The sequence below is a fragment of the Dama dama genome, chromosome 10 (genome assembly GCF_033118175.1).
Source record: "Dama dama isolate Ldn47 chromosome 10, ASM3311817v1, whole genome shotgun sequence".
Taxonomy (NCBI): domain Eukaryota; kingdom Metazoa; phylum Chordata; class Mammalia; order Artiodactyla; family Cervidae; genus Dama; species Dama dama.
Window position 1 is genome coordinate 14451441 of NC_083690.1, and position 27509 is coordinate 14478949.

General features: G+C 38.2%; 1 protein-coding gene and 1 non-coding gene across 8 annotated transcripts in view; one reads left to right on the forward strand and one right to left on the reverse strand.

The window, feature by feature from the left end:
- MRTFB (myocardin related transcription factor B) overlaps positions 1-27509 on the forward strand; it is a 219214-nt gene that overhangs the window by 80772 nt on the left and 110933 nt on the right. For all 7 annotated transcript variants that reach the window (XM_061152870.1, XM_061152869.1, XM_061152867.1 and 4 more), the window contains one exon: positions 2699-2915. In XM_061152870.1, the coding sequence (XP_061008853.1) occupies positions 2762-2915 (154 nt within the window). In that variant the 5' untranslated portion in view covers positions 2699-2761. The remainder of the gene's footprint in view (positions 1-2698; positions 2916-27509) is intronic.
- TRNAC-ACA (transfer RNA cysteine (anticodon ACA)) lies at positions 25066-25137 on the reverse strand. Its single transcript has one exon. It is a non-coding gene; the product is annotated as a tRNA-Cys (tRNA).

Sequence of the window (27509 nt, forward strand, 5' to 3'; positions counted from 1 at the left end):
TTCCAGATGTAGAAACTGGCAGAGGAATCAGAGATCAAATAGCCAACATTCGCTGGATTTTCCCATAGAAAAAGCAAAGGAATTCCAAAAAAAGATCTGCTCCTGAGAAACCTGTATGCAGGTCAAGAGGGAACAGTTAGAACCCTACATGGAGCAACAGACTGGTTCAAAATTGGAAAAGGAGTATGTCAAGGCTGAATATTGTCATCCTGCTTATTGAACTTCAGTACAGAGTACATCAATGCAAAATACCAGGCTGGATGAATCACAGGCGGCAATCAAGATTGCTGGGAGAAATATCAATAACCTCGGATATGCAGATGACACCACTCTAATGGCAGAAAGTGAAGAGGAACTAAAGAGCCTCTTGATGAAGGTGAAAGAGGAGAGTGAAAAGCTGGCTTAAAATTCAGCATTCAAAAAACTAAGATCATGGCATCTAGTCCCGTCACTTCATGGTAAATAGATGGTAAAAAGTAGAAACAGTGACAGATTTTATTTTCTTGGGTTCCAGAATCACTGAGGATGATGACTGCAGCCATGAAACGCTTGCTCCTTGGAGGGAAAGCTATGATAAACTTTGCAGCGTATTGAAATTAGACTAATGGGCCTCATTTCAGTATTGCTGTATACTGGGGAATAGGGAGGCCCAGAGACGGGGAGAGAGACGGGGCAATGGCCATTGCTAAAGCCATCAGAATGTATAACATTTATCAGTGAAGGTGGCCATCTTATGTGGCACCCCAGAATAATTTCAACAGTAATATTGAAGATCACTGACCATAGATCACCATAACAAGTTTAATGATAAAAAAGTTTGAAATGTTTCAAGAATTACTTAGCACCACAAAGTGAGCAAATGGTGTTGGAAAAATGGCGCCAATAGACTTGCCTGATGCAGGGTTGTCATAAACTTTCAAGATTTATTTTTTTTGTTTTTAAATGCAGTATCTGCAAAGTGGAATAAAGTAAAGCACAATAAAACAGAGTATGCTTATGTTTACAAGTCACATATCTGATAAAGAACTTTTGTCCAGAATATGTAAAGAGTTCTTGAAACAATAATAAGAAAATAAAACCACCTATTTAAAAATTAACTGAAGATTTGTTCAGATACTTACCTCAAGAAGATATACAGATGACAGATAAGCATATTGAAATATGCTCAACATCATTAGGGAAATGCAAATTAAAACAAGATACCACGACAGTTCAGTTCAGTTCGGTCACTCAGTCGTGTCCGACTCTTTGCGACCCCATGAATCGCAGCACGCCAGGCCTCCCTGTCCATCAGAAACTCCGGGAGTTTACTCATACTCATGTCCATCGATTCGGTGATGCCATCCAGCCATCTCATCCTCTGTCATCCCCTTTTCCTCCTGCCCCCAATCCCTCCTAGCATCAGGGTCTTTTCCAATGAGTCAGTTCTTGGCATGAGGTGGCCAAAGTACTGGAGTTTCAGCTTCAGCATCAGTCCTTCCAATGAACACCCAGGACTGATCTCCTTTAGGATGGACTGGTTGGATCTCCTTGCAGTTCAAGGGACTCTCAAGAGTCTTCTCCAACACCACAGTTCAAAAGCATCAATTTTTCGGCACTCAGCTTTCTTCACAATCCCACTCTCACATCCATACATGACCACTGGAGAAACCATAGCCTTGACTAGACTGACCTTTGTTGACAAAGTAATGTCTCTGCTTTTTAATATGCTATCTAGGTTGCACTACACACCCATTAAAAAAAATGAAAATTTTTAAAACTGGCCATAATCAAGTGTTGGCAAGGACATAAACCAACTAGAATTTTCCTCACTGCTGGTAGGAATGTGCAGTGGCACAGCCATTTTGAAAAATAGTTTGTTAGTTTCTTTAAAATTTATACATGCAGCTGCCATACAGTCTAGCCATTTCACTGCTATGTATCCAAGAGAAGTGAAAGCATATATACATATAAGAACATTCATAGCGTCTTTATTTATAAGAGTCAATAACTGGAATTAACTCAGATGTCCATCAGTAGGAGAGTGGATGAACACACTGATACAGGATGCTGCTCAGCAGGCAGCCTGTCAGATGCTTTGCCAACAACTGATGCGGACCATCATCCTTGTAGCTTCCAAGTTTCTTTACAGTTTTCTTTTTGCCTGCTGCCCAGCCCCTAAGCCAGTGTTACATATTTAGGGTTTTAATTGTGGCTTTGGTACTTCTGTTACCCAATTTCTATATTAGTCAGAATGAGCCAGGTTATGCTGTGATAGTAAACGATCCCAAATCTCACTGACTTAAAGTTGTGTCTCTCTGCTGTGAACTGTATGTCCATTGTGGGCTGGCTGAGAGTTGTGTTCTCTGTTCTCACTCTGAGACCTTGGCTGATGGAGGAGTCTTTATCTGAAACATTGCTGGTTGCTGGGAATGTGGACTTAAGTATTGACACCAATAGCTATAACTTCCTTTGTTGCATAGTACAAAAAGTATACAAAATACCTTTCAGTATTTATTTACCTAGGTAAACATGTTTTTAAATGGGAGATATATTATTCCTATATGTTGGACAAGGAACCTGAATCCAGAGAGGGTAAATGAATGGCAGTTGCCACACAGCAGTGAAACAATGAGAACTCAGGGTTCCCATTTTAATACTTATGTGCAAATCAGAAAAAGAAATGTACCATCTATTCACACGTTGTTTATTTTGTCAGTCTCTCGAGCAGACCACATTTAAGAGGCGTCTCATACCTGCTGCTGCCAGTGGCCGGGACACAATGGATCACACAGGGGCACTGGACACCGAGGATGAGCTGGGACCTTTAGCCCATCTCGCTCCAAGTCCTCAAAGTGAAGCCGTTGCCCACGAATTCCAGGAACTCTCCTTGCAGTCCAGCCAGCACCTGCCTCCTCTTAACGAAAGGAAGAATGGTGAGTTCAGAGTGCGCATGGGAGCTTGCCTTGTGAGCCAGCGTATCCCTCTGGTAGTAATTTGTTGGTCAGTCCCACTGGGCAGCCTGTACCTGAGGAGAGAATCTCAGAGGGGTGCTAGCTGGTTTTGAGTAACAGCCCAGGTTTCATGTGCCATTCAGTTCTTTCATCATTTCCCCAGCATCTCTGGTAGTAACATTATCTTTGGAAATAAGCTTTAGGTTCAACCACTTTAGCACAAGCAGAAGGTCTCAGGCTAGCATAGCGTTGGAAAGCAGCTTTCTGTACTGACTCCAGGGAGAACAGACTGGACTTGACTAGATTCTCCTGCCATGTTCCCTGTCTCCAGTGTGCTGCACCTTAACTGTGGAATTACCAGCATTTGCGCTCTCAGTGATCACTAAGAAAACAAGAATTTCTTGAGTATTTTTTATATTAATGAGGATAGGATATGGCCATATCCTCAGTCGTCAGCTGGCTCATACTTGTATACAAAATGAATAGTTTCTGTTCTTTGTTACCTGTTCAGAAAATTCTCTTGATTAATCAAAGTATTTCTGGAATCTCCAGAAAGCACAATACTGTCAGTTTTTAACAAAAATGAATAGAGATAGATGAGATACATCTATTTTATCATACTTAAAACATAAAAACTTAATGAAGTGTTAATATTTACAAACTCACTAAGCATATATATCTAAGGGGCAGAATTAAGAATTTCAACTGGATCTGCCACACTTCCACAGTTCTCATGAATCTTCCATTCTCAAATGTGTATTTTAAATTTCGGTTTTAAAAGCCAGAAGAAATAAAACTTGCCCTGTGAAGCACTTCCTTATGTATCTTGTTACTTATCTTTCTGGGTTCCAAGCGCTTCCTGATCCTTTTCAAATAATGGCCTTATCTTATTCAGGAAAATGGGTTTAAGACACTGCTATTCTCAGCTCTTCAGTACCTGGCTTTGCGTGGGGTGTCCGTATTCTCTCTTCCAACATGATACCTGATGCTTGTGTCTGATGTGTATTGGGCACAGCACTTGTCTGTGCAGGTGGGATAAAGCAGCGTCTTGCTCAGGCCTGTCAAAGCTGTCAGGAGGCTGTGGTTAGCTGGTAGTGACTTTAGAACCTTCATTTAGGAGCTTAACTTTGTCTTAGACAGTAGGGTAGAGTATAACTACATTTACTGAAACATGACTAAATTGACCACATTTACACAGTATTCTTAGACCAGTATCATATTCAAATTATTTCCCTCAAAAAAAAAAGAAAATAGTTGAACTCGTATAAAAGTGCAATAATATACAGTCACTGAAGAAAATAGTCATATGTAGCAGAGGAGGGAGGTGTAAGGGGAAAGTTTTTGCTTCGTGGGAATTTTACTTGATACAGCTTGCCGCATTCCCTTGCAAGAGTGTGCTCTTGAATATTTATGCCTGAACATAAGGTAAGCCCCAGATATGAGCTGGTTTTCCCCTTATAAAGTTTTAGAGGGAGGGAGGTGAAATGGTAAAAATTTGAATTTATTAATTTAGTTACATGTATATAATTAACACCACATATTATGAAGCAGTGCAATAATATAGAGAATTTGCTTTATCCACACTCATATTTCATAAAATCATCTTACCTAAATTCTGTGTGTCTGTGTGGTATTTTTGTCATCAGTAGGAACCCCCTGCATCATTCGTGCAGCACTGAAATCCAGGGTGCATCTTCATTTGTCTCTCTTGTTTGAGTTACACCGGTTTTTTAGATACATGCACGATCTGACACTGAAGGTTTTATGTTTAAAGCACAAGTACCATTCACACAACAGTGTGGGCTGTTTTCCGTGTGTCCTACAGTGTTTGATTTGCAATTGGTCATAACATTTTATGAGGCTGTAATTTCTGTTGTAGAATTTAATCTTTTTTTTTTTTTTTTTTTTGAGTAGGTAACACATGTATCTGGTTTAAAATGTAGGGGATACCAGTGGCTACACAGTGAAAAGTCAGTTACTCTCCCGGTCTTGTCCCTCAGCTACCCAGTTACTTCTCCAGAATGAATTGCTCTTACTTGTGTCCTTCCTGAGAGAATGGTATTTGACTACCTTTTTAAAAGCAGTGTCTGAAAATCTTCTTTGTAACAACAGCCAACACTTCATTTTAAGGTTACCTGGAAATAATGTGTTGGTTCTTTTCTTCCTTTTTTTCCCTGATTCTATTAAAACATTTCTATAAACAGCCTAAAACTAGCTTCTAGGGAAGTTGGTTTTTAAGCTAATGCGTTTTCCTCAAGTACTTTTTTGTTCAAGATTAAGTAAATGAAAGAGTATCTCATTATACACTGTGTAAGGACTCAAATATAGACAGTCTCCTCTTTCTTAATAGTGACTTCAGAAAGTTAAAAATCTTACCTTATATTCAGGCATATTATACTCTAATTTCAAGCCTATGGAATGTTAGCCTAATTTGCATATACACTTCAAGACACAAGTGAATTGTTGTGCAGCTGTCAGAAATACAGGTTTTTGGATATGGGAATGTGAAGAGAGTAGAACCACATCGGACAATCTATAGGCGGAAAAACCATACCTTTCTTACCTTGGTGATTTTTTAATGTTTATTCTTCATCTTTTTAGGTCTTCTTAATGCCATCTTTAAATCATATCACGTACAAAATGTAGATGTTAGCCTCAAAATTAATTAATAGAAGGTACTCTATTGGGCTTCCCAGGTGACGCTAGTGGTAAAGAACCCACCTGCCAATGCAGGAGACGTAAGAGATGCGGCTTTGATCCCTGAGTTGGGAAGATCCCCTGGAGGAGGGCATGGCAACCCACTCCAGTATTTTTGCCTGGAGAATCCCACGGGACAGAGGAGCGTGACAGGCTACAGTCCATAGGATTGCAAAGAGTCAGAGATGACTCAAGCGACTTGAGTATACATAGCACAGTGCAAATGAAAGTGAAGTCGCTCAGTCGTGTCCAACTCATAGCAACCCCATGGACTGCAGCCTACCAGGCTCCTCCGTCCATGGGATTTTCCAGGCCAAGAGTACTGGAGTGGGTTGCCATTTCCTTCTCCAGGGGATCTTCCCTACCCAGGGATCGAACCCGGGTCTCCTGCATTGTAGACAGACGCTTTACCGTCAGAGCCATCAGGGAAGATATTTTGAAATAATCAAATATAGATTTTTTGTGTGTGATTATATTTTATTGTTGTTTGCTAAGCTTTTGAATTTTGCTTGTTAGAATTACTTTCTTTTGGAGAGGAAATGAAGATTTTTCAATTTGGGGTTGGTATGTAGACAGATTGTATCACAAAATAGTTTGTAAATAAACTTTATAAGGAAAATGAAGTTGATACCTAAGTACAGTAATGAGCCTAGAATCTTCCCTTATTTTTGATTAAAACTTACATTGGCAATGGTAGTGGAGTGACAGAATATTCCCACTGCTGGGGTAAATATGAAAGATGTTTAGTAAAGATAAGCTAGGGCTTTCCTTTACCCTTGAATCTGGGCAAAATATTTCTAAAGTTAATGGCCTTTCAACATTAAGTGTACCATTCAGGCAATTAACTCTTCCCAGCAAGACAGTCTTCCGTAAAGGAAAGTAGATATACTTTTACTAAAGAACGTACCTTTACTAAAACAATGCATGTTGTTCAGTCACTAAGTCATGTCCAACTTCTTGCAACCCCATGAACTGCAGCATGCCAGACTCCCCTGTCTTTTACTATCTCTCAGAGTCTGCATACACAGGAAAATTGAGCTTTGTTTTGACATAATATATACATAATAGATCCATTTTCACGTTTCTGTGTTAACATTCCTTTAGATGGTTAACACTGAGAAAAAGAGGGGTTTCAGTCAAAGGGAAACTTGGTTCTTTTATTGTTTATAAAAGAAAGCCTTAGGTGCTGTAAGGTGAGTTTCACTTTATGAAAGCAGGGAAGGCAGAGTAGATGGAAACAACACGCCTGAAAGAGCTAGAGCTCTCTGTCTGTGCCCACGCTTAGATGAGACCGTGAGGAGGGGCTTTTCACTCATGAGGTCACTGAAGACCGGTAAGTGTGCTGGTTGGGGACTTGAGCTTTTAGCTCACTACCAGCATTATCACAGAGTAAACCAACAAGCTGCCATAGATTCCCCCCTCATAAAGAGTTCCTGGTTTTAGTACTTCTTTGCACGTCTCTGAAGACCTCCTCATGTTAACATGACTGTATTCATGCCGCAGGCCAGCTGATAGTATCAGGTGCTGGGAGAATGAGTATCTGCCACCTTTCCCTTTCTGTGTTAGCAGGCTTGTGCTACTAACCAGTCACTGTGTTTTAGGCCTTCATAGAGAAGAGTGACTTATTTGTTATTCTTACTTTAAACTTTGGTATCACTGGTTACTGCACTTATTTGGCCTTTGAGCTTGTGGGCCCATCTTGAAAACTTTTTTTAAAGATTTTCCATCTGTTAAATGGGTCACACTGAACAGTTTTAGACTTTGCTTGTTCTGTTGCAGATGACCTCTTTTTAGAGAGAAAATAATTTATTACAAAGTTTGTTACATGCAAGGAATTCAAGGTGGCTCTTTACATTGGATTCAATACAGGTGTTAATACAGAGGCAAACAGTCTCAACTTTGCATGAAGCCCAGCAAAAGGAAATTGCTACCCTTGTACCATAGAAAATAAGTTGTATATGTTCACAGCTGATCTTTTCTTTGGCTTTTACTTTGAAAACAATTCCCCACACCTCATTATCCTTTAAACTTACTGTCAGTCTAGGTGTTTGGAAGAGCACAAAGGTGCTCAGGATTTGTCTTGTGTAAAACCCTGTTTTTTAGAATGTACACCAGCTGATATGGACTAGTAAATGTTGGTGAAAGAGAAGATAGTTCTATTTTTCTCTGGAGCAAACAGCAAGACGTAAAATTCTCAGTGTCACAACTGGGAAGGAAATAATTAGATGCTAAATAGCCAAGATGTGGAACTGTGGGATTCTTGCTTTCCCTTTCTATAACTAGAGGTAATAGAAATGAATAATTTTATGTAAAATAGTTTTGTCATTGACTTTATAATGAACATATTTAGATTCTTTAATATTTGAAATAATTCTCAAGGATATTGATAAACATTCTGATACATTTAGATAGTAAATTTCCTTTCCAACTCTCAAGAGTTACTGAGTTTCTTTTCCAACTCTCAGAAGTTACTGGACTAAGAGAAATATATACTCTGCAACTGTAATTTTCCTTAATTTTTATTATATTTTTAAAATTAGTCTTTAGGACTTACACTAAACACAATTAAAAGTTTTAAAGTTAGCTACGAATGGGCAGCTGCAAATGAAATTCTTGATTAATTGTGGCAGCTCTCATTCTTTTTGTTTGTGACAATTTCTTGGAGCCTTCAAAATGAAAAGGAAGCCGTATAAGTAGCTTAAGGGTGAGGTCCTCTCTTTCACAATGGTCTTTATAAAGTGTCCTATTAAATACCGTGTTTTGTTTCACAGTATAAATAAGCACCTGTAACCCTGTCCACCTTCCTTTTTCTACTATAGATTTCTTATTTGGATAGTTTTGCTCTTACTGAGAGTTCCGTTTGCTTCAGTGCATTGCTGGACACACCCAGACAAAGCATACATGGAGGGAGGGCGGAGGCTGGACATGAGCTCACAGCCTCCCTTTGTAGCCGGCAGTGTCAGAACACTAACTTAGGAGTGCTCTGGTTATCACTATCACCGAGGGGATGGGTGAGGCTACAGTTTCAGAAATGCATCAACAAGACCACAGGCCCAGTTACAGCGCCCTTGAAGCCTCATTTTGAGTTATTCTTCCAGTCTTAAAAATTGTGTCCTCTTGCAGAAATTCCTTTGAAATGTCAACAATTAACATTTATTATAAGTAAGCTTTAGAACATAATAGTAATTAGCAGTTTAATCCAGTATGAGACCTCATTATCTTAAACCACATTTATGTAAAATTTTTACAAGACTTTTCTAGAGTCATATAAGTAAACTTTTTCTTATATAGATTTGATAATTTTTATAAAACTAGAGTTCACCATATGATGTATATTAGTCACTGGAGCAGTGAATAAACTGAAATCAATTTATTAAGAAACAGTCTTTCTTCTTCCCTCAGAATGCAATTTTTAAAAAGAATATATGTAATATGAGTGATTAGTTAATAAATATTACTCAGTTATAATTCCCTATCTACTTAGGCCTTTCAAGGCTACTTGGAATAGAATAGTTAGTTTATAATCAAACCTTTTGTTGGGCCGAGAGACTTTGTTGAAATTAAGTCAGGGTTCTTCTCACTTAGGTCTGACCCTAACCCGACCATAGGGACCTCCTCTAGCTACAAAGGTAGAGAAAGGGTAGATAAGGGATGCCTGCTCTTTGCTATAACCCGATAAATATACAGAGTATACTAGAAAAAAGTGACCTATGGTTTTTTTCTTTGTTATTATATTTTACTTTAAGGCATCAGTGATGAAGTATTATTGTGAAAGAAAGCAAAACGACAAATATGTTGGAGTAACAAATGAACTGTAATTTTCTCTTTGGTTTATAGTTAATAATCACCCAGACTAATTAGCAAATATCCTACCCAGTGTTTATCTAACCCTTTAAATTAATCCATATTACCCTCACCTGCTGCCCTCACTATTATTAACAGGAAGTATAGTCTTTTGGGAGTCAGGACTCCAGTCTCCTCTGCTGACTCAGTCTGTGAGCGTGGGTAAGTCTCGAGCTCTCTGTGTTGCGGTTATGCCCATTGTAATTGTAATATTCATATGGTAGCTTTCAGCCCATGTGTCTTTCTCTGGCTGCCCTTCCTCATTACATCGTGTGTTCTTATATCTCATTATCACTTTCGCCTTGTGCTGTTCATTGGGCAGCAGAAACAGAAAGAATGGAAGATAACTTCCATCTCAGTTAACCAATGGAATTTTCCATAGATACAAATTAGCAATGTTGCTGTTTTAATATGTTCCTCACAGATGTATTATTAAACATACATGCCAGCTCATTCAGTTAGTCAGGCTCCCCTCCCCCCATGTTTAAAAGGAAAGAGAAGTTGGCTCAATTTGTGTTATCCTAAAAAGATTACATCTAATGTGGAATATGCAGTGTCTTTCTATTCATGGTTTTCAAGGGTTGGCAGGTATGTGTTAACATTTTTATTACAGGATCAGACTCAGTTAAAAGACAATATTTTAACTTTATATTAAGCCCCAATCATTCATGTCCTTTTCTGGTTGCTTATGTTGTTGTTTTTATTAAGAAAATGCTAATCGTTGGGTATCTGTTTCACTAACTTAAATTTTTGATCTGTGACCTCTGTGTTTATAGTAAAGTCTGATCACAGCCATTTTGCCTTTGGTTCTTATAAGTTAAGTTTAAAAACAGACAAATGTTAGAATTTGTCAGTACTCTCTGCAGAATTGAGATTTATAGCTACAAAATAGGAGACGTTGTTTCACAATCCTTGTTCTGGCAACAGCAGTTTAGAAATATATCGATTAGAGCAGCCATCATACACTATATAAGAGAAAAGCTTGCCATATCAGAATGCTCAGCTTTCCCAAAATATTAAAAAAAGTTAGTATTTCAAGAGTAGAAATGGGTTTACTTTTTATTATTAGAAAATATTTATTGAATGATCATTGTGTCTCTTACCCTAAATAATTCTTAGATCTTAGGCTTCTAGTACAGTGTTGGCAGTTCAATAGGATATTCTCATAAAATTGTTAGACTCATAGATCTTTCAAAGTAGTTCCCTCAACTAAAGAAATTAATTTAGAGATGATTCTCCCAGATAACTGGGAGGAAGAAGAACCTAATTTTAAAGAGTGAGTGCAGAGATAAGCCTGCTCTGTGGCACTAGATGTGTGGTCTGAGGGCATGCAAACGTGTGTCTGTCATGTGTAAATAGGAGTCAGGCTAGGTGTACAGCCCAAGTTACTGGAGGCTTGAATGAAGTAAAGTGCTGATGGTAACTCCATGTACATGACACAGTGTAAGTACTGAGTACACGCCATAGGCACCCAGCATTGCATGCTTGATGTTAAAGTAAAATACCATGAAATAAGCAGTGGTGAAGCATACACAGTGAGTAAGGGCACCAGCTCTGGAGCCGTCCCATCTGGTTCACCGTTACTAGCTGTGTGAACTGAGATGAATTAATTGTCTCCTTTTTGCTTCAGTTTCCTCCTCTGCAAAATGGGGACCATATAGTACCTGCCTTATGGGGGTTGCTGTGAGGGTTGAATGAGTTCATATAAGTCAAGTATTTAGAACAACATGGTCATATAATTAGCACTTTATAACTATTCATTATTATTGTGTATATTTTGAGGATATAGTGTTTAAATTCATACTCGGGAAATAGTTTTTTAGGGTTCCAGCATGGTGTTTGATACCTTACTGTTTCTTGCAATAGTCCCAGTAATTTTGGCCCCCATTTGCATACATATTTCTTTTTTAACATGTCAAAATGACATGCAGTTTTTGAATGTTTTGCTATGTACCTACGTAGCATTTGAAGAGCACTTATCTTGTGAGAGCTAAGCAGGCGAATGCAGTAGGCACGCGTTTCCCATGAAGTTCGTCTCCCTTGTTGGTACTGCCAGTTCCCACAATCCTAGCATTCCCTGGGCATCAGTCAGTGTCTGCAAGGAATGACTTTCAAATATTAAAGCATGTGAAAAGACAAACAGGCCAAAACTCAGAGCTCTCTAGGGACTATGACCTCCAAAACAGACTCCGTTCTGACATTTTCACAGGCCGCTTGAAGGAATTCCAGTAGGGTCATTCCATTTGGTAAACTCCTAAACAAACCCTCTGTCATCAAGGACTGATTTATAGATTTTTCTTCTTCTTACGTAGTTGTTCTGAAGAGATTAAGATAGTAGATATGATTGCTGAGACTCTTTTAAGCCATCTGATGTATATGATAAGTACTGTACAGAAGACTTTTGGTATTTTGAAGTAATAAAACAGCTATTTGTTATGTTTAGAGAGAGTTCTTGCTCTGAGTTGTCTCTTAAATTTTTTTCTTTTTTGTTTTGATTCCAGGAAATCTATGTCATAATCACATCTCTAAATTAAAATTCTTTCATTTATGAGCCCAGTTATTTAACAACAAAATAAATTAATTTCAGAAATGATCTTTTAAAAAACAAATGTGTGTATTAAAAATATGTATATAGTGACTTGTCTCACAATGACTTTTGAAATATATGAAAATAGTAATAGATCTAGTGATACAGAATATTCTTGGTGTGATGGCAGTTCTTTAGATGACGCTTCAAGGTCATAGGGTGGGGGGACAGATTTGTAAATTGTTTTTTCATTAATCTGAATTCTGTTAATGTATTGTGTATTATGAGGCATTTCTTTTAAAAACTACTGGCAAAAATAGATGAGAAGGGAAGAATGCAAGAGATTTGAAGGCTGGACAACTTAAGGAAATGGGTAATTAGGTTTATTTGGTTTATAGTTGACCTTAGATGCTATAGCCTCATGGTTGTCCTGGTCTGAAGTGTAAGTGGCATGTATGAAATTCCAGGGGTGAACAGCATTTCACGTGTGAAGGATTGGGCTTATTGGGGGACTTTGTGTGGTTGGTTTCCTCCTGTGCAGGTTTCTTTTCAGTGATTTAGTCCTTTATGCACAATCAAAAATTGCTTATGATATGATATCTGATTCTGTTGTAGGATTATAAAATGTTTTAAACAACTTTAAAATGGAAAAAAAATGAAACACAGGAAGTAAATTGATATATGACCTTAACCAAGCCTCTTAAAATTAGTAGTAAAAAAGAAACCCAGGATGTTTAAGAGATCTCCTTAGTAAAATGGAATGAAATAGAAAGATGCTTAGTAATTGATCATCAATAATTATTGAATGTACTTAAGAATTTTTTGCCTCTTGATTGAGTTATATAATATATATAATGAAAAAGATATTTATGGTCATGTTACCTTTTTTCTCAAACTTAGAATTAAAAAATGATGTTTTAACTAGATGTGCTCTTAGGAGAAAGTATTGCTTTTCTAACATGCTTTTAAAAGGTAGATTTTTTCACTCTCACTTTTTATTTCTGTGAACTAGTCTCTTTCTCAAAGAACGGGAATTTGATTAAATAACTTGCTGATAAAGTAGTGACGTCTCTGGTTGTAAATTTGTCTGCACAGAAGTAGAGAAGCTGCCTGCTTGCCTGCTGAATGTCTTCTCCACCCTCAACAGAAACAAATACTTACACTTTCAAAAATTTGAAGGTTTTATTTGGACACCCAAATATTTTAATTTGGAGGGTTTTCCAAATAAATGAATTTAAATGTACTCAAATCAAATTAGCACTGAAAAATTTGAAATTTAGAGAAATCCAAGAACTTAGTCCTAAACTCTGAATTTCAGAGGCTAGTGGCTTTAGAGAGTAACTTTGGTTTTTGTTTTCTTTTTTTCTTTCTTTCTTTCTTTCTTTATTTATTTTTTCAGTGGGTTTTGTCATACATTGACATGAATCAGCCATGGATTTACACGTATTCCCCATCCTGATCCCCCCTCCCACCTCCCTCTCCACCTGATTCCTCCGGATCTTCCCAGTGCACCAGGCCGGAGCAGTTGTCTCATGCATCCCACCTGGGCTGGTGATCTGTTTCACTATAGATAATATACATGCTGTTCTTTCGCAACATCCCACCCTCACCTTCTCCCACAGAGTTCAAAAGTCTGTTCTGTACTTCTGTGTCTCTTTTTCTGTTTTGCATAAAGGGTTGTCGTTACCATCTTTCTAAATTCCATATATATGTGTTAGTATGCTGTAATGTTCTTTATCTTTCTGGCTTACTTCACTCTGTATAATGGGCTCCAGTTTTATCCATCTCATTAGGACTGGTTCAAATGAATTCTTTTTAACGGCTGAGTAATAATCCATGGTGTATATGTACCACAGCTTCCTTATCCATTCATCTGCTAATGGGCATCTAGGTTGCTTCCATGTCCTGGCTATTATAAACAGTGCTGCGATGAACATTGGGGTGCACGTGTCTCTTTCAGATCTGGTTTCCTCAGTGTGTATGCCCAGAAGTGGGATTGCTGGGTCATATGGCACTTCTATTTCCAGTTTTTTAAGAAATCTCCACACTGTTTTCCATAGCGGCTGTACTAGTTTGCATTCCCACCAACAGTGTAAGAGGGTTCCCTTTTCTCCACACCCTCTCCAGCATTTATTGCTTGTAGACTTTTGGATAGCAGCCATCCTGACTGGCATGTAATGGTACCTCATTGTGGTTTCGGTTTGCATTTCTCTAATAATGAGTGATGTTGAGCATCTTTTCATGTGTTTGTTAGCCATCTGTATGTCTTCTTTGGAGAAATGTCTGTTTAGTTCTTTGGCCCATTTTTTGATTGGGTCATTTATTTTTCTGGAATTGAGCTGCAGGAGTTGCTTGTATATTTTTGAGATTAATCCTTTGTCTGTTTCTTCATTTGCTATTATTTCCTCCCAATCTGAGGGCTGTCTTTTCACCTTACTTATAGTTTCCTTTGTAGTGCAAAAGCTTTTAAGTTTCATTATGTCTCATTTGTTTAGTTTTGCTTTTATTTCCAGTATTCTGGGAGGTGTGTCATAGAGGATCTTGCTGTGGTTTATGTCAGAGAGTGTTTTGCCTATGTTCTCCTCTAGGAGTTTTATAGTTTCTGGTCTTACATTTAGATCTTTAATCCAATTTGAGTTTATTTTTGTGTATGGTGTTAGAAAGTGTTCTAGTTTCATTCTTTTACAAGTGGTTGACCAGTTTTCCCAGCACCACTTGTTAAAGAGGTTGTCTTTTTTCCATTGTATATCCTTGCCTCCTTTGTCAAAGATAAGGTGTCCATAGGTTCGTGGATTTATCTCTGGGCTTTCTATTCTGTTCCATTGATCTATATTTCTGTCTTTGTGCCAGTACCATACTGTCTTGATGACTGTGGCTTTGTAGTATAGTCTGAAGTCAGGCAGGTTGATTCCTCCAGTTCCATTCTTCTTTCTCAAGATTACTTTGGCTATTCGAGGTTTTTTGTATTTCCATACAAATTGTGAAATTATTTGTTCTAGTTCTGTGAAAAATACCATTGGTAGCTTGATAGGGATTGCATTGAATCTATAGATTGCTTTGGGTAGAATAGCCATTTTGACAAAAAAGAAATCAAAATATGCATAGAAATGAATGAAAATGAAAACACAACAACCCAAAACCTATGGGATACTGTAAAAGCAGTGCTAAGGGGAAGGTTCATAGCATTACAGGCTTACATCAAGAAACAAGAAAAAAGCCAAATAAATAACCTAACTCTACACCTAAAGCAATTAGAGAAGGAAGAAATGAAGAACCCCAGGGTTAGCAGAAGGAAAGAAACCTTAAAAATTAGGGCAGAAATAAATGCAAAAGAAACTAAAGAGACCATAGCAAAAATCAACAAAGCTAAAAGCTGGTATTTTGAAAAAATAAACAAAATTGACAAACCATTAGCAAGACTCATTAAGAAGCAAAGAGAGAAGAACCAAATTAACAAAATTAGAAATGAAAATGGAGAGATCACCACAGACAACACTGAAATACAAAGGATCATAAGAGACTACTACCAGCAGCTCTATGCCAATAAAATGGACAACTTGGATGAAATGGACAAATTCTTAGAAAAGTATAATCTTCCAAAACTGAACCAGGAAGAAATAGAAGATCTTAACAGACCCATCACAAGCAAGGAAATCGAAACTGTAATCAAAAATCTTCCAGCAAACAAAAGCCCAGGACCAGATGGCTTCACAGCTGAATTCTACCAAAAATTTAGAGAAGAGCTAACACCTATCTTACTCCAACTCTTCCAGAAAATTGCAGAGGAAGGTAAGCTTCCAAACTCATTCTATGAGGCCACCATCACCCTAATTCCAAAACCAGACAAAGATGCCACAAAAAAAGAAAACTACAGGCCAATATCACTGATGAACATAGATGCAAAAATCCTTCACAAAATTCTAGCAAACAGAATCCAACAACATATTAAAAAAATCATACACCACGACCAAGTGGGCTTTATCCCAGGAATGCAAGGATTCTTTAATATCCGCAAATCAATCAATGTAATACACCACATTAACAAATTGAAAGATAAAAACCATATGATTATCTCAATAGATGCAGAGAAAGCCTTTGACAAAATTCAACACTCATTTATGATTAAAACTCTCCAGAAAGCAGGAGTAGAAGGAACATACCTCAACATAATAAAAGCTATATATGACAAACCCACAGCAAGTATCACCCTCAATGGTGAAAAATTGAAAGCATTTCCCCTGAAATCAGGAACAAGACAAGGATGCCCACTCTCACCACTACTATTCAACATAGTGTTGGAAGTTTTGGCCACAGCAATCAGAGCAGAAAAAGAAGTAAAAGGAATCCAGATAGGAAAAGAAGAAGTGAAACTCTCGCTGTTTGCAGATGACATGATCCTCTACATAGAAAACCCTAAAGACTCTTCCAGAAAATTACTAGAGCTAATCAAAGAATATAGTAAAGTTGCAGGATATAAAATGAACACACAGAAATCCCTTGCATTCCTGTATACTAACAATGAAAAAACAGAGAAATTAAGGAAACAATACCATTCACCATTGCAACAAAAAGAATAAAATACTTAGGAGTATATCTACCTAAAGAAACAAAAGACTTATACATAGAAAACTATAAAACACTGATGAAGGAAATCAAAGAGGACACAAACAGATGGAGAAACATACCATGCTCATGGATTGGAAGAATCAATATTGGTTTTTGTTTTCTTCACCCATTACTCTGAAACTATTTAAAGTAGTTCTTATGTTTATCATTTCATGATATATCCTTCCCCAGCTTTTACCTTTAACCCACCTGTACCTTTGTGTTTAAAGTACATTTCTTATAGACAGCATAGAGCTGGACTTTCTTTTTTTTATTGGTTTTTTTTTTTTCTTTGGACTTTCTTTTTTTTTAAATGTAGTCTGACAATCTCTGTCTTTCATTTGTGATGTTTAGATTATTTATATTTAAGGTAATTATTGATATGTCTGATGTATTAGTTACCTATTGCTGTGTAACAAACTGCTTCATACTTTAGCAGCTTCACACAGGACACATTTATGATCTGAACACTTTCTGTGGATTAGGAATTCAGACACAACTTAACTTGGTACCTCTGCTTCACAAGCCTGTAGTCAGGTATCGGGCAAGGCCCTGGTTTCATCTGAAGGTTCAACTGGGGAATGATCCACTTCTAACCTTGGTTAAGTTGTTCTTGGCAAGATTTAGTACGTTGAGGGCTGTGGGACTAAGCGCCTCAGTTCCCTGCTGGCTGTTGGCTGGAGGCCCCCCTCTCCAACATGGCAGCTTATTTTATCAAAGTCAGTAAGAGAATAATGCTAGCAAGACAAAAGTGATAATTTTTTGCAACATTTCCTTAACATTGTCCTGGTGTATTGATGGGTTTCCCTGACAGCTCAGTTGGTAAAGAATCTGCCTGCAATGCAGGAGACCCCAGTTCGATTCCCAGATTTGGAAGATCTGCTGGAGAAAGGCTAGGCTACCCACTCCAGTATTCTTGGGCTTCCCCTGTGGCTCACCTGGTAGAGTCTGCCTGCAGTATGGGAGACCTAGGTTCGATCCCTGGGTTGGGAAGATCCCCTAGAGAAGGGAAAGGCTATCTACTCCAATATTCTGTTATATTGGTTAGAAGCAGATTGCTCAAGGAAAGGATTATTTAAGACCGTAAATATCAGAAGGCTGGGATCATTGAGGATTGTCTTAGAGGCTGCCTACCACAATTGAGTTTAAATCTATCATTTTGTTGTATGTAATGTTTGTCCATTCTGTTCTGTTTCTTTATTCCTCTCTTCTTGCCTGTTTTTTTTTTTTTTTTTTTAAGATATTCTTTTTGGGGGGGATTTCATTTCATTATTATTTTTACATCATCTTATTAGCTGTGCTTCTTTATTCCCTTCATATTTACTGATTTTTTCTAATGCAGGTCTAACATGTTGTTAATGCTATCCAGTAAAATGTTTATCTTAGCTATTATATTTTTATCTCTAGAGGTTCCTTTTTGCATTGTCCATTTCTGTTTTCATTATATTCCCTTTTTGCTTTAAATACTTGTACATAGTTGTCAGGGTTAATAATTCCTTTTTTCTGTCATTTCTGGGTTTTTATTGATAAATTTTTCTCATGTTTAAGAAGTGTTTTCTTGCCTCTTTGCAAGTAGCCTTATAATTTTTTATTAGAGATCAGTTCAGTCACTCAGTCGTGTCCGACTCATTGCCACCCCGTGGACTGCAGCATGCCAGGCCTCCCTGTGGGTTACCAACTCCCAGAGTTTACCCAAACTCATGTCCATTGAGTCGGTGATGCCATCCAACCATCTCATCCTCTGTCGTCCCCTTCTCCTCCTGCCCTCAATCTTTCCCAGCATCAGGATCTTTTCCAGTGAGTCAGCTCTTCGCATCAGGTGGCCAAAGTATTGGAGCTTCAGCTTCAGTCCTTCCAATGAACACCCAGGACTGATCTCCTTTAGATTGGACTGGTTGGATCTCCTTGCAGTCCAAGGGACTCTCAAGAGTCTTCTCCAACACCACAGTTCAAAAGCATCAATTCTTCGGTGCTCAGCTTTCTTCACAGTCCAACTCTCACATCCATACATGACAACTGGAAAAACCATAGCTTTGACTAGACAGACCTTTGTTGGCAAAGTAATGTCTCTGCTTTTTAACATGCTATCCAGGTTGGTCATAACTTTCCTTCCAAGGAGTAAGCGTCTTTTAATTTCATGGCTGCAGTCACCATCTGCAGTGATTTTGGAGCTCAGAAAAATAAAGTCTGACACTGTTTCCACTGTTTCCCCATCTATTTCCCATGAAGTGATGGGATCAGATGCCATGATCTTAGTTTTCTGGATGTTGAGCTTTAAGCCAACTTTTTCACTCTTCTCTTTCACTTTCATCAAAGGCTCTTTAGTTCTTCTTCACTTGCTGCCATAAGGGTGGTGTCATCTGCATATCTGAGGTTATTTATATTTCTCCCAGCAATCTTGATTCCAGTTTGTGCTTCCTCCAGCCCAGCGTTTCTCATGATATACTCTGCATATAAGTTAAATAAGCAGGGTGACAGTATACAGCCTTGACGTACTCCTTTTCCTATTTGGAACCAGTCTGTTGTTCCATGTCCAGTTCTAACTGTTGCTTCCTGACCTGCATACAGGTTTCTCAAGAGGCAGGTCAGGTGGTCTGGTATTCCCATCTCTTTCAGAATTTTCCACAGTTTATTGTGATCCACTCAGTCAAAGGCTTTGGCATAGTCAATAAAGCAGAAATAGATGTTTTTCTGGAACTTTCTTTTTCGATGATCCAACGAATGTTGGCAATTTGATCTCTGGTTCCTCTGCCTTTTCTAAAACCAGCTTGAACACCTGGAAGCTCACAGTTCACATACTGCTGAAGCCTGGCTTCGAGAATTTTGAGCATTACTTTGCTAGCGAGTGAGATAAGTGCAATTGTGTGGTAATTTGAGCATTCTTTGGCATTGCCTTTCTTTGGGATTGGAATGAAAACTGACCTTTTCCAGTCCTGTGGCCACTGCTGAGTTTTCCAAATTTGCTGGCATATTGAGTGCAGCACTTTCAGAGCATTATCTTTTAGGATTTGGAATAGCTCAACTGGAATTCCATCACCTCCACTAGCTTTGTTCGTGGTGATGCTTCCTAAGGCCCACTTGACTTCACATTCCAGGATGTCTGGCTCCAGGTGAGTGATCACACCATCGTGATTATCTGGGTCGTGAAGATCTTTTTTGTATAGTTCTTCTGTGTATTCTTGCCACCTCTTCTTAATATCTTCTGCTTCTGTTAGGTCCATACCATTTCTGTCCTTTATTGAACCCATCTTTGCATGAAATGTTCCCTTGGTATCTCTAATTTTCTTGAAGAGATCTCTAGTCTTTCCCATTCTATTGTTTTCCTCTATTTCTCTGCATTGATCTCTGAGGAAGGCTTTCTTCTCTCTCCTTGCTATTCTTTGGAACTCTGCATTCACATGGGTATATCTTTCCTTTTCTCCTTTGCTTTTCGCTTCTCTTCTTTTCACAGCTCTTTGTAAGGTCTCCTCAGACAGCCATTTTGCTTTTTTGCGTTTCGTTTTCTTGGGGATGGACATACAGCTTAGCACTCAGCAAAGGCTTATGCACACTGCTGGAACTCCTCAGCATAGGTCCCTCCTTTTCTGCATTGCAGCTTCTGGCTGCCTTAGCCTCCTGAAGCTGTCATCTCTGTCTCAGTTCAGCGAGTCTCTTTGAGTTTCAGTCTAGAGATTGCCTCCAGACAGAAAGCTATGGCAGTTGTAAGGCTCATCTCATTTGTTTCCCTACTCCTAGGGGCCACGGTCCTGTGTTGCCTGCTGCTCTGCGTAGGAGAGCAATTGTTTCGTGTATTTTGTCCAGTCGGGCTACCTAGTTTCTTATAGTGAGAGGTTAAGAGTAATTCTGTTATTCCGTAATAGCTGAAAACAGAAGTTGGGAATTGGGATTTTTAACTCAAGGCCCATGCTTTTCCTGTGAAGCATGTTTCCTCTTTGGATACAGGTAGCCTGACTTTCTGATTAGACTGTAGCTGCAGTGTTATTTTATTTTGAGATCCACCCAAACATTCCAACCTTATTGGACACACCAGGTTACTACTGGGTGTTTGATCACTGTATGAATGAAACCAGATTTTTGGTTAAAAACTGAGTTTTGGTTGGTTCTCATGACAAGTAGCTTTCCAGCTTCTGCCCTTGGCATGAACGGTCAGCAAGGTTGTCGTAATGTTAAAGTTTCTTAGATAACATGGAGCCAATGACATAGTTATTCATTTGGTTTAAGAATCATCTTTTTACATGAACACCAGTGTTTGTAGCAGCATTATTTACAACAGCAAAGATATAGAAGCAGCGTAAGTGTCCATCAACAGATGAATGGATAAAGAAGATGTGACTGTATGTAGTGAAATACTACTCAGCCACAAAAGAGAATGAAAATTTGCCTTTCCACAAACATGGATGGATCTGGAGGGTATTATGCTTAACGAAATAAGACAGAGAAAGACAAAGACTCTATGTTATCACTTATATGTGGAATCTAAAAAATAAAACTAGTAAATATAACAGAAAAGAAACTGGCTCATAGATACAGAGAATAAGCTAGCAGTTACAGTGAAGAAGGGCAAGATAGGGGTAGGAGAGAAAGAGATACATACTACTTTGTAAACTAAATAAGCTACAAGGATATATTGTATAGCACAGGGAATATAGCCAATATTTGATGAAAACTATAAATTGAGTATCATCTGGAAAAATTTTTTATCACTGTGTTATACACCTGAAAACTAATATAATAGTGTAAATGAACTATACCTCAATTAAAAAAAGTAAAGAATCATTAAAAAAATTTGGGAGCCTCGAGGAAGAAAGTTTTCATTTTTGGCAGAATTCATTCTTCTTTAATGAAGAACTGATTACATATTATTTTCTCCTTAAAATTTTGAAATTAAGAGAAACTGTCTTTGCCTCAGTATTCTGATTTGATTCAGCTTGGCAATATACTGTTTAATGGGTAATATCAGAGTGATTTGATAGCTCATGGTTATGTAAACATGAGTGAGATTCTACTTAGAGCTAGCCAAACTTCACGTTGAATCTTCACAACACATCATAGACCCTCATCCTTTGTTGACAAACAACTTTAAAGGAGAATTTATATTGGTAAAGAACTTCATCATGGTGGTAAATGGTATAAATAGAAATAAAGCAGACTACTGTCTAGGAATCACAGAAACACAGTTTAATCAAAATCTCTGTAGTCTGGCTCCCCATAGTCATCCTTCCTGCATTTCCCTGGGGCTCAGCTGTGGAAGGCTCCCACCTCTGTTCGCAAGGCCACCCTCGCTGCCCATCTCTGGCCCGTGTGGCTGTCTTACAGTCACTGGGAAGCCTGAGAGGTTAAGAGACAGAGAACAGATGGGAGGAGTTGGTAGTGGGTGGAGGGAGTGAGGCTTAGTGTCAAAGCTGGCCCCAGAGACCCAGACGGACAAGGCAGGGTGCTGCCCCTCTGAAGAGCTGTTGCGGTTGGTTGTCACTCTTACTTCGTCCAGGTAACCTGTTGATTCCAACAGGTAGAAATCAAATAAATAAGATAGTACTGAATACCAGGAAAGTAAAAAGATTGTTACATTTTTGAAAATTAGAATCATCAATATATACTCATATAGTGTACTTTAGAATATACGATACTTGTTTTTTTATGAAATAAGTTTTTTTTTTATATTTTTGCTTGAGTTTTGCTTCGTTTTTCTGTATCTTGAGAGACAATTTAGGTGGAGCTATCCAAAATAAAGAGTGGTGCCTTAAGAATTGCTTTGTAAATAATTAACTTCAGAGAATCCCTGAGCCCAGAACTCAAAGATTGATAGAAGTTGTGCCTTTGTTGTTCCTAATCCGTCTGTCACCAGCTGAAGTTTGCCATTTCACAGTACCATTGGCAACAAATGCTATTTTTTCTACTTCTTATATGATCATTTTAAAGAGAATGAGACAAAATGTTAATGACCCTGGGGAAAGCCTTTCACCCAAAGTCCCCTCTATCATCGGAATCACTTCAGAGTACTAACTGAGCTTTCCTCTCCAGATGTCTTTTCCATTTGTCAAGTAAGTTTCATGTATGCAACTCCGTTTTGTTCTTCCAAATGTTTGAAAACATAATTATTTGAAATAATGTTTTAAGAGATTTAAATATGGTAATACAGATTCTTTTTCTGATGGAATTTTTATTTTTAAGCTGCATACTCTTTTTTTTTTTTCTGTATATCCTTTATAAGGTGTTATTCCCTACCTTTGCTGTTTTTAAGGAATATAATCATGTAAATTAAATGATTACAATCTGACCTTCTTGTACCCTGTGTCAGAAAAACAGAACACTTTTTTGGTCTCATTCCCTTCTATGCTATAACTGATCAGTTGATAGTTTTTTAATACACCTACACCAAGGCACTGTGTGTGTTCTTCCACATGTTTCTTCTACACATCACTGCATTCTTCCCCCTTGCTCACACAGTGGACCTGGAACCCAAATTGAAAAATAGTCAAGTTCAAGTGCTGAATTCTGACAGTAAAGAGAGGTTTTCTCCCTGGAATAGGTAAAGACATTTTAACTTATTTGGTAGGTTTTACTTGTTCCCATTTTATAAGACCAGTAAACTGAGAGTCAGAGGGTTTAAATAATGCAAAGGTAAGAAGCTAAAAAGAAAGTTGTAAAGATGGGACCTCAGGTTATAAAGACCACTGTTACAATAGAAAAGATAGAGGGTATGGCAACCCACTCCAATGTTCTTGGCCTGGAGAATCCCCATGAATATAGGAGCCTGGTGGGCCACAGTCCCATGAGGTTGCAAAGAGTCGGACACGACTGAGTGACTAAGCACAGCACAAGTTTTATTTAGAAGAAAGTTAAAAACAAAGGTGTTTTTAAGATAAATATTGTTCTTAACTTTATATGTAAAGAAAGTAGTTACAGAAGGTATACTTGATGAGTCATGTCCAGCTCTTCGTGACCCCTTTATCTGTAGCCCACCACGTTCCTCTGTCCATGGAATTATCCCCTTATACAGGGGATCTTCCCATCCCAGGGATCAGACCCAGGTCTCCTGCATTGCAGGGAGATTTCTTTACCGACTGAGCCACCAGTTCAGTTTAGTCACTCAGTCGTGTCCAACTCTCTGCGTCCCCATGGACTGCAGCACTCCAGGCTTCCCTGTCCATCACCAACTCCCGGAGCTTGCTCAAACTCATATCCATTGAGTCAGTGATGCCATCCAACCATCTCATCCTCTGTCATCACCTTCCCCTCCCCCACCCCACCTTCAATCTTTCCCAGCATCAGGGTCTTTTCCAATGAGTCAGCTGTTCACATCAGGTGGCCAAAGTATTGGAATTTCAGCTTCAGCATCAGTCCTTCCAATGAATATTCAGGGCTGATTTCCCCTAGTATTGACTGGTTTGATCTCCCACAAAGGTATACATGTAACTGTGTATAAAGCTAAAATTATTTCATTTTAAGCTAAAATTTTAAATGTTAAGATTTTACTTGAGCAGATTTACCTAAAAACTTGTTGAAGATTAAAACATTCTACAGTCACCGTCAACCTCCTTGAATCTGTCCAGACTGCCTCCCATGTTAACTTACCCAGCATATGTAATGGGTGCTCTGGGAAGTTCACTCATGGACAATCACACAAATAACGAAAAACTCACAGTCATGTTCAGTATTCCCTTCTCATGTCATATTTCACTTTATACTCTTTCTTTGAGAAGGGTGAACAAAACCAGAGAATTTACATTATCAGATATTAAGACCTCCTATGACATTGTAGTAGTTTAGACAGATAAACAACCTGACCAATGGAGCAGAATAGAGAAATCAGACAATATTCTATTACCTGATTTGTTAGAAAAGTGCCATGTATAATACATGCAGTGAGGAAAAAATGATCTTTTTAAACTATGGTTGCAGGTTAGTTAAATATTCAGTGAAATGAAATTAATCTGGAATTTATATGGTACACAGGAAAGTTCAGCTCTGAAAGGTAAAGCAGTAAAACTTTTGGGGGAAAAAATTCCCCATAACCTTAGGGGGTGAACAAAATACCTTAAATAGGACACAGCACTATTCATAAATGAAAAACCTGATAGACTGTGCTGTAATTAAATGAATTACTCTTCCGCACCTAAAGACATCATTGAAAGAGAAGAGACAACCCCCGGAGTGGGAAGAGATAATTCATAATACACGTACTTAACAAGACTCTTCTCCAGGATATAGAAAGGTCTCCTATAAGCCAATATGAATAAATGGACAAAAGCCTCGACACAAACTTCACAAAAGAGAAATACAAATGGTATGCATAGATATGGATATGGATTTATTAGTCATTGAAGGTGAAGGTGAAGTCGCTCAGTTGTGTCCGACTCTTTGCGACCCCATGGACCGTAGCCCACCAGGCTCCTCTGTCCATGGGATTTTCCAGTCAAGAATACTGGAGTGGGTTGCCATTTCCTTCTTTAGGAGATCTTCCCAACCCAGGGATTGAACCTGGGTCTCCCGCATTGTAGGCAGACGCTTTACCGTCTGAGCCACCAGGGAAGTCTCTCTATTAGTCATTAGAGCTATGCAAATGAAAACCACAGTAAAGTATTAATGGCAGCTAGAATGGACACACGGAGAAAGATAACATCGTTGCATCAAGGATATAGAGCAATTGGTGGACATGTAAACTGGTATAAAACCATTTTAGAAAACTGTTTGCTTAAGCCTAAGTGTCAGCAATTCCACTTCTAGATTTACTCAACAGGAATATATGCATATGTTCTTCGGAAGATGATGTATTAATTTGAATGATATGAAATTGCCATTTTCTGTAGGTACTATCAGCAGTTCCATATGGTTCAGTCTACTGGAATGTTCACAGTAGCACTGCTGGTTCTAGGGAAAGACTGGAAGCTCTCCCAGTGCCCATTTACAGTCGGGTGTTCTAATTGTGATGTGAGCCACGAGAATGAACAGGCTGCAGCTGCTTGTAAGAACATGTACAACCTCACAAAAATAACATTGAGTGAAGGCAGCCAGTCTTAGAAGAGTACATACTATATAATTCCACTTATATAAAGTACAAAAACAGGCAAAACTAGTCTGTGATGTTAGAAATCAGGGTAGCAGTTATCCTTGCTGTGGGACAAGGAAACAGAAGGGAAGCGGAAACCAGGAGTCTTAGGGTATGAGAAATGTTTGGTTTCCTAGTGCTTGTTGCACGGGTGTGTTCAGTTTGTTGACACTCAGCATATTGTACACTTATAGGCACATTTTTTGTATGTATGTTACATTAAAATTAAAAGGTAAAAAATAAAAATCCTAAACCTAACTTCAATCTTAATACCATTGGCTTCTTCCTCTCTTTTCTCCCATTCTTACTTATATATTCTTTCTCCTTGATTCCTGAAATATCTATTTGCTCACTAGCTCAGTCCTAAATGTATGAACTGATTTCAGGATTACACTCCAATACCGCTACTAACAACAAACATGAAATCCTGAATTTCTTTGTAGTTTGTTTTGTTGTTATATATTCCATTGAAGGTGGATTGTCATGACTGTGTTTAAAAGTTTCTTAGATTCTTTTCTTTCTTTTGTGATTTTATCAGTTTGATAGATAATTAGGTTCATTTATTTTTGCTTGTATGAAATTTTAATTTGTTGCCAATCCTTATTGATTTAATTTCATTTTTTAAAATATGCAAAACATGATGATGGTCCACAGAACTGTATAAAAACGATACCCAGATAAGACTCTTTTCCTTGTTTTCTTCTCCCCTACTCACACTTACCTTTTTGCTTTTTTTTCATTATTATTCCTTGCACGTTATTATATATTCTTATTTAAATAGGTAACAGATTTCATAGTGTACCATTTTTTATACTTTTATATCATTTGGATAGATTTTCTTGGAGCTCAGTTGGGAACAAGTCAAGCATGACCATTTTGAAGAAACTTTTTAAAGAGGTGGTTCAACTTCCCAAAGAAAAGAAATATTTCAATTTGCAGGGAAATCAATAGTCATTACAGCCTTGATTTCTGTTAACACATTTCCCAATATTTAGCATTATCTATCAATTTATCTAAGTCCAAGCTACATTTTAATTTAATGAGGGCATTTACTTTTCAATAATGTTGTTTATTGAGAGATAAAGCCCATGTAAAAAACATTTTCCAAGTAGTTCACACATATTTATACTGTACTTGTAAAAGCAAACTTTTATCTCCTTTTCTCTTAGTTATTTTCACTGGAAATCATAGGTAAGAAGAATGGAATAGGTACCTGTGTTTATTGACGGCTTCTTATAACGTGGGCACTGTACTGGGTGTTGTACTTGGGTTACTTCATTAAATCCTCCCTGCAGTTGTGCTAGAGATGTAAGAGTCATCTCTTCTATTTTACAAATAAGGAACTTACCCTACCATTGTTGTTGTTCAGTTGCCCACTCATGTCTGACTCTTGTGGCCTGCGACCCCATGGACTGCATCATGCCAGGCTTCCCTGTCCCTCACCATCTCCGGGGGTTTGCCCAAATTCATGTAAGTTCTATCGGTGATGCCATCCAGCCATCTCATCCTCTGACACCCTCTTCTCCTTCTGCCCTCCATCTTTCCCAGCATCAGGGACTTTTCCAGTGAGTCATCTGTGTTCATCAAATGACCAAAATACTGGAGCTTCAGCTTCAGCATCAGTCCTTCTAGTGAATATTCGGGGTTGATCTCCCTTAAGATTGACTGGTTTGATCTCCTTGATATCCAGGGGGTTTTCAGAAGCTTTCTCCAACACCATGGTTCGAAGGCACCAATTCTTCTGTGTTCTGCCTTCTTTCTAGTCCAGCTCTCACAACTGTGTGTGACCATTGGGAAGACCATAGCCTTGACTATTATGGACCTTTGTTGGCAGAGCCGTGTCTCTGCTTTTCAA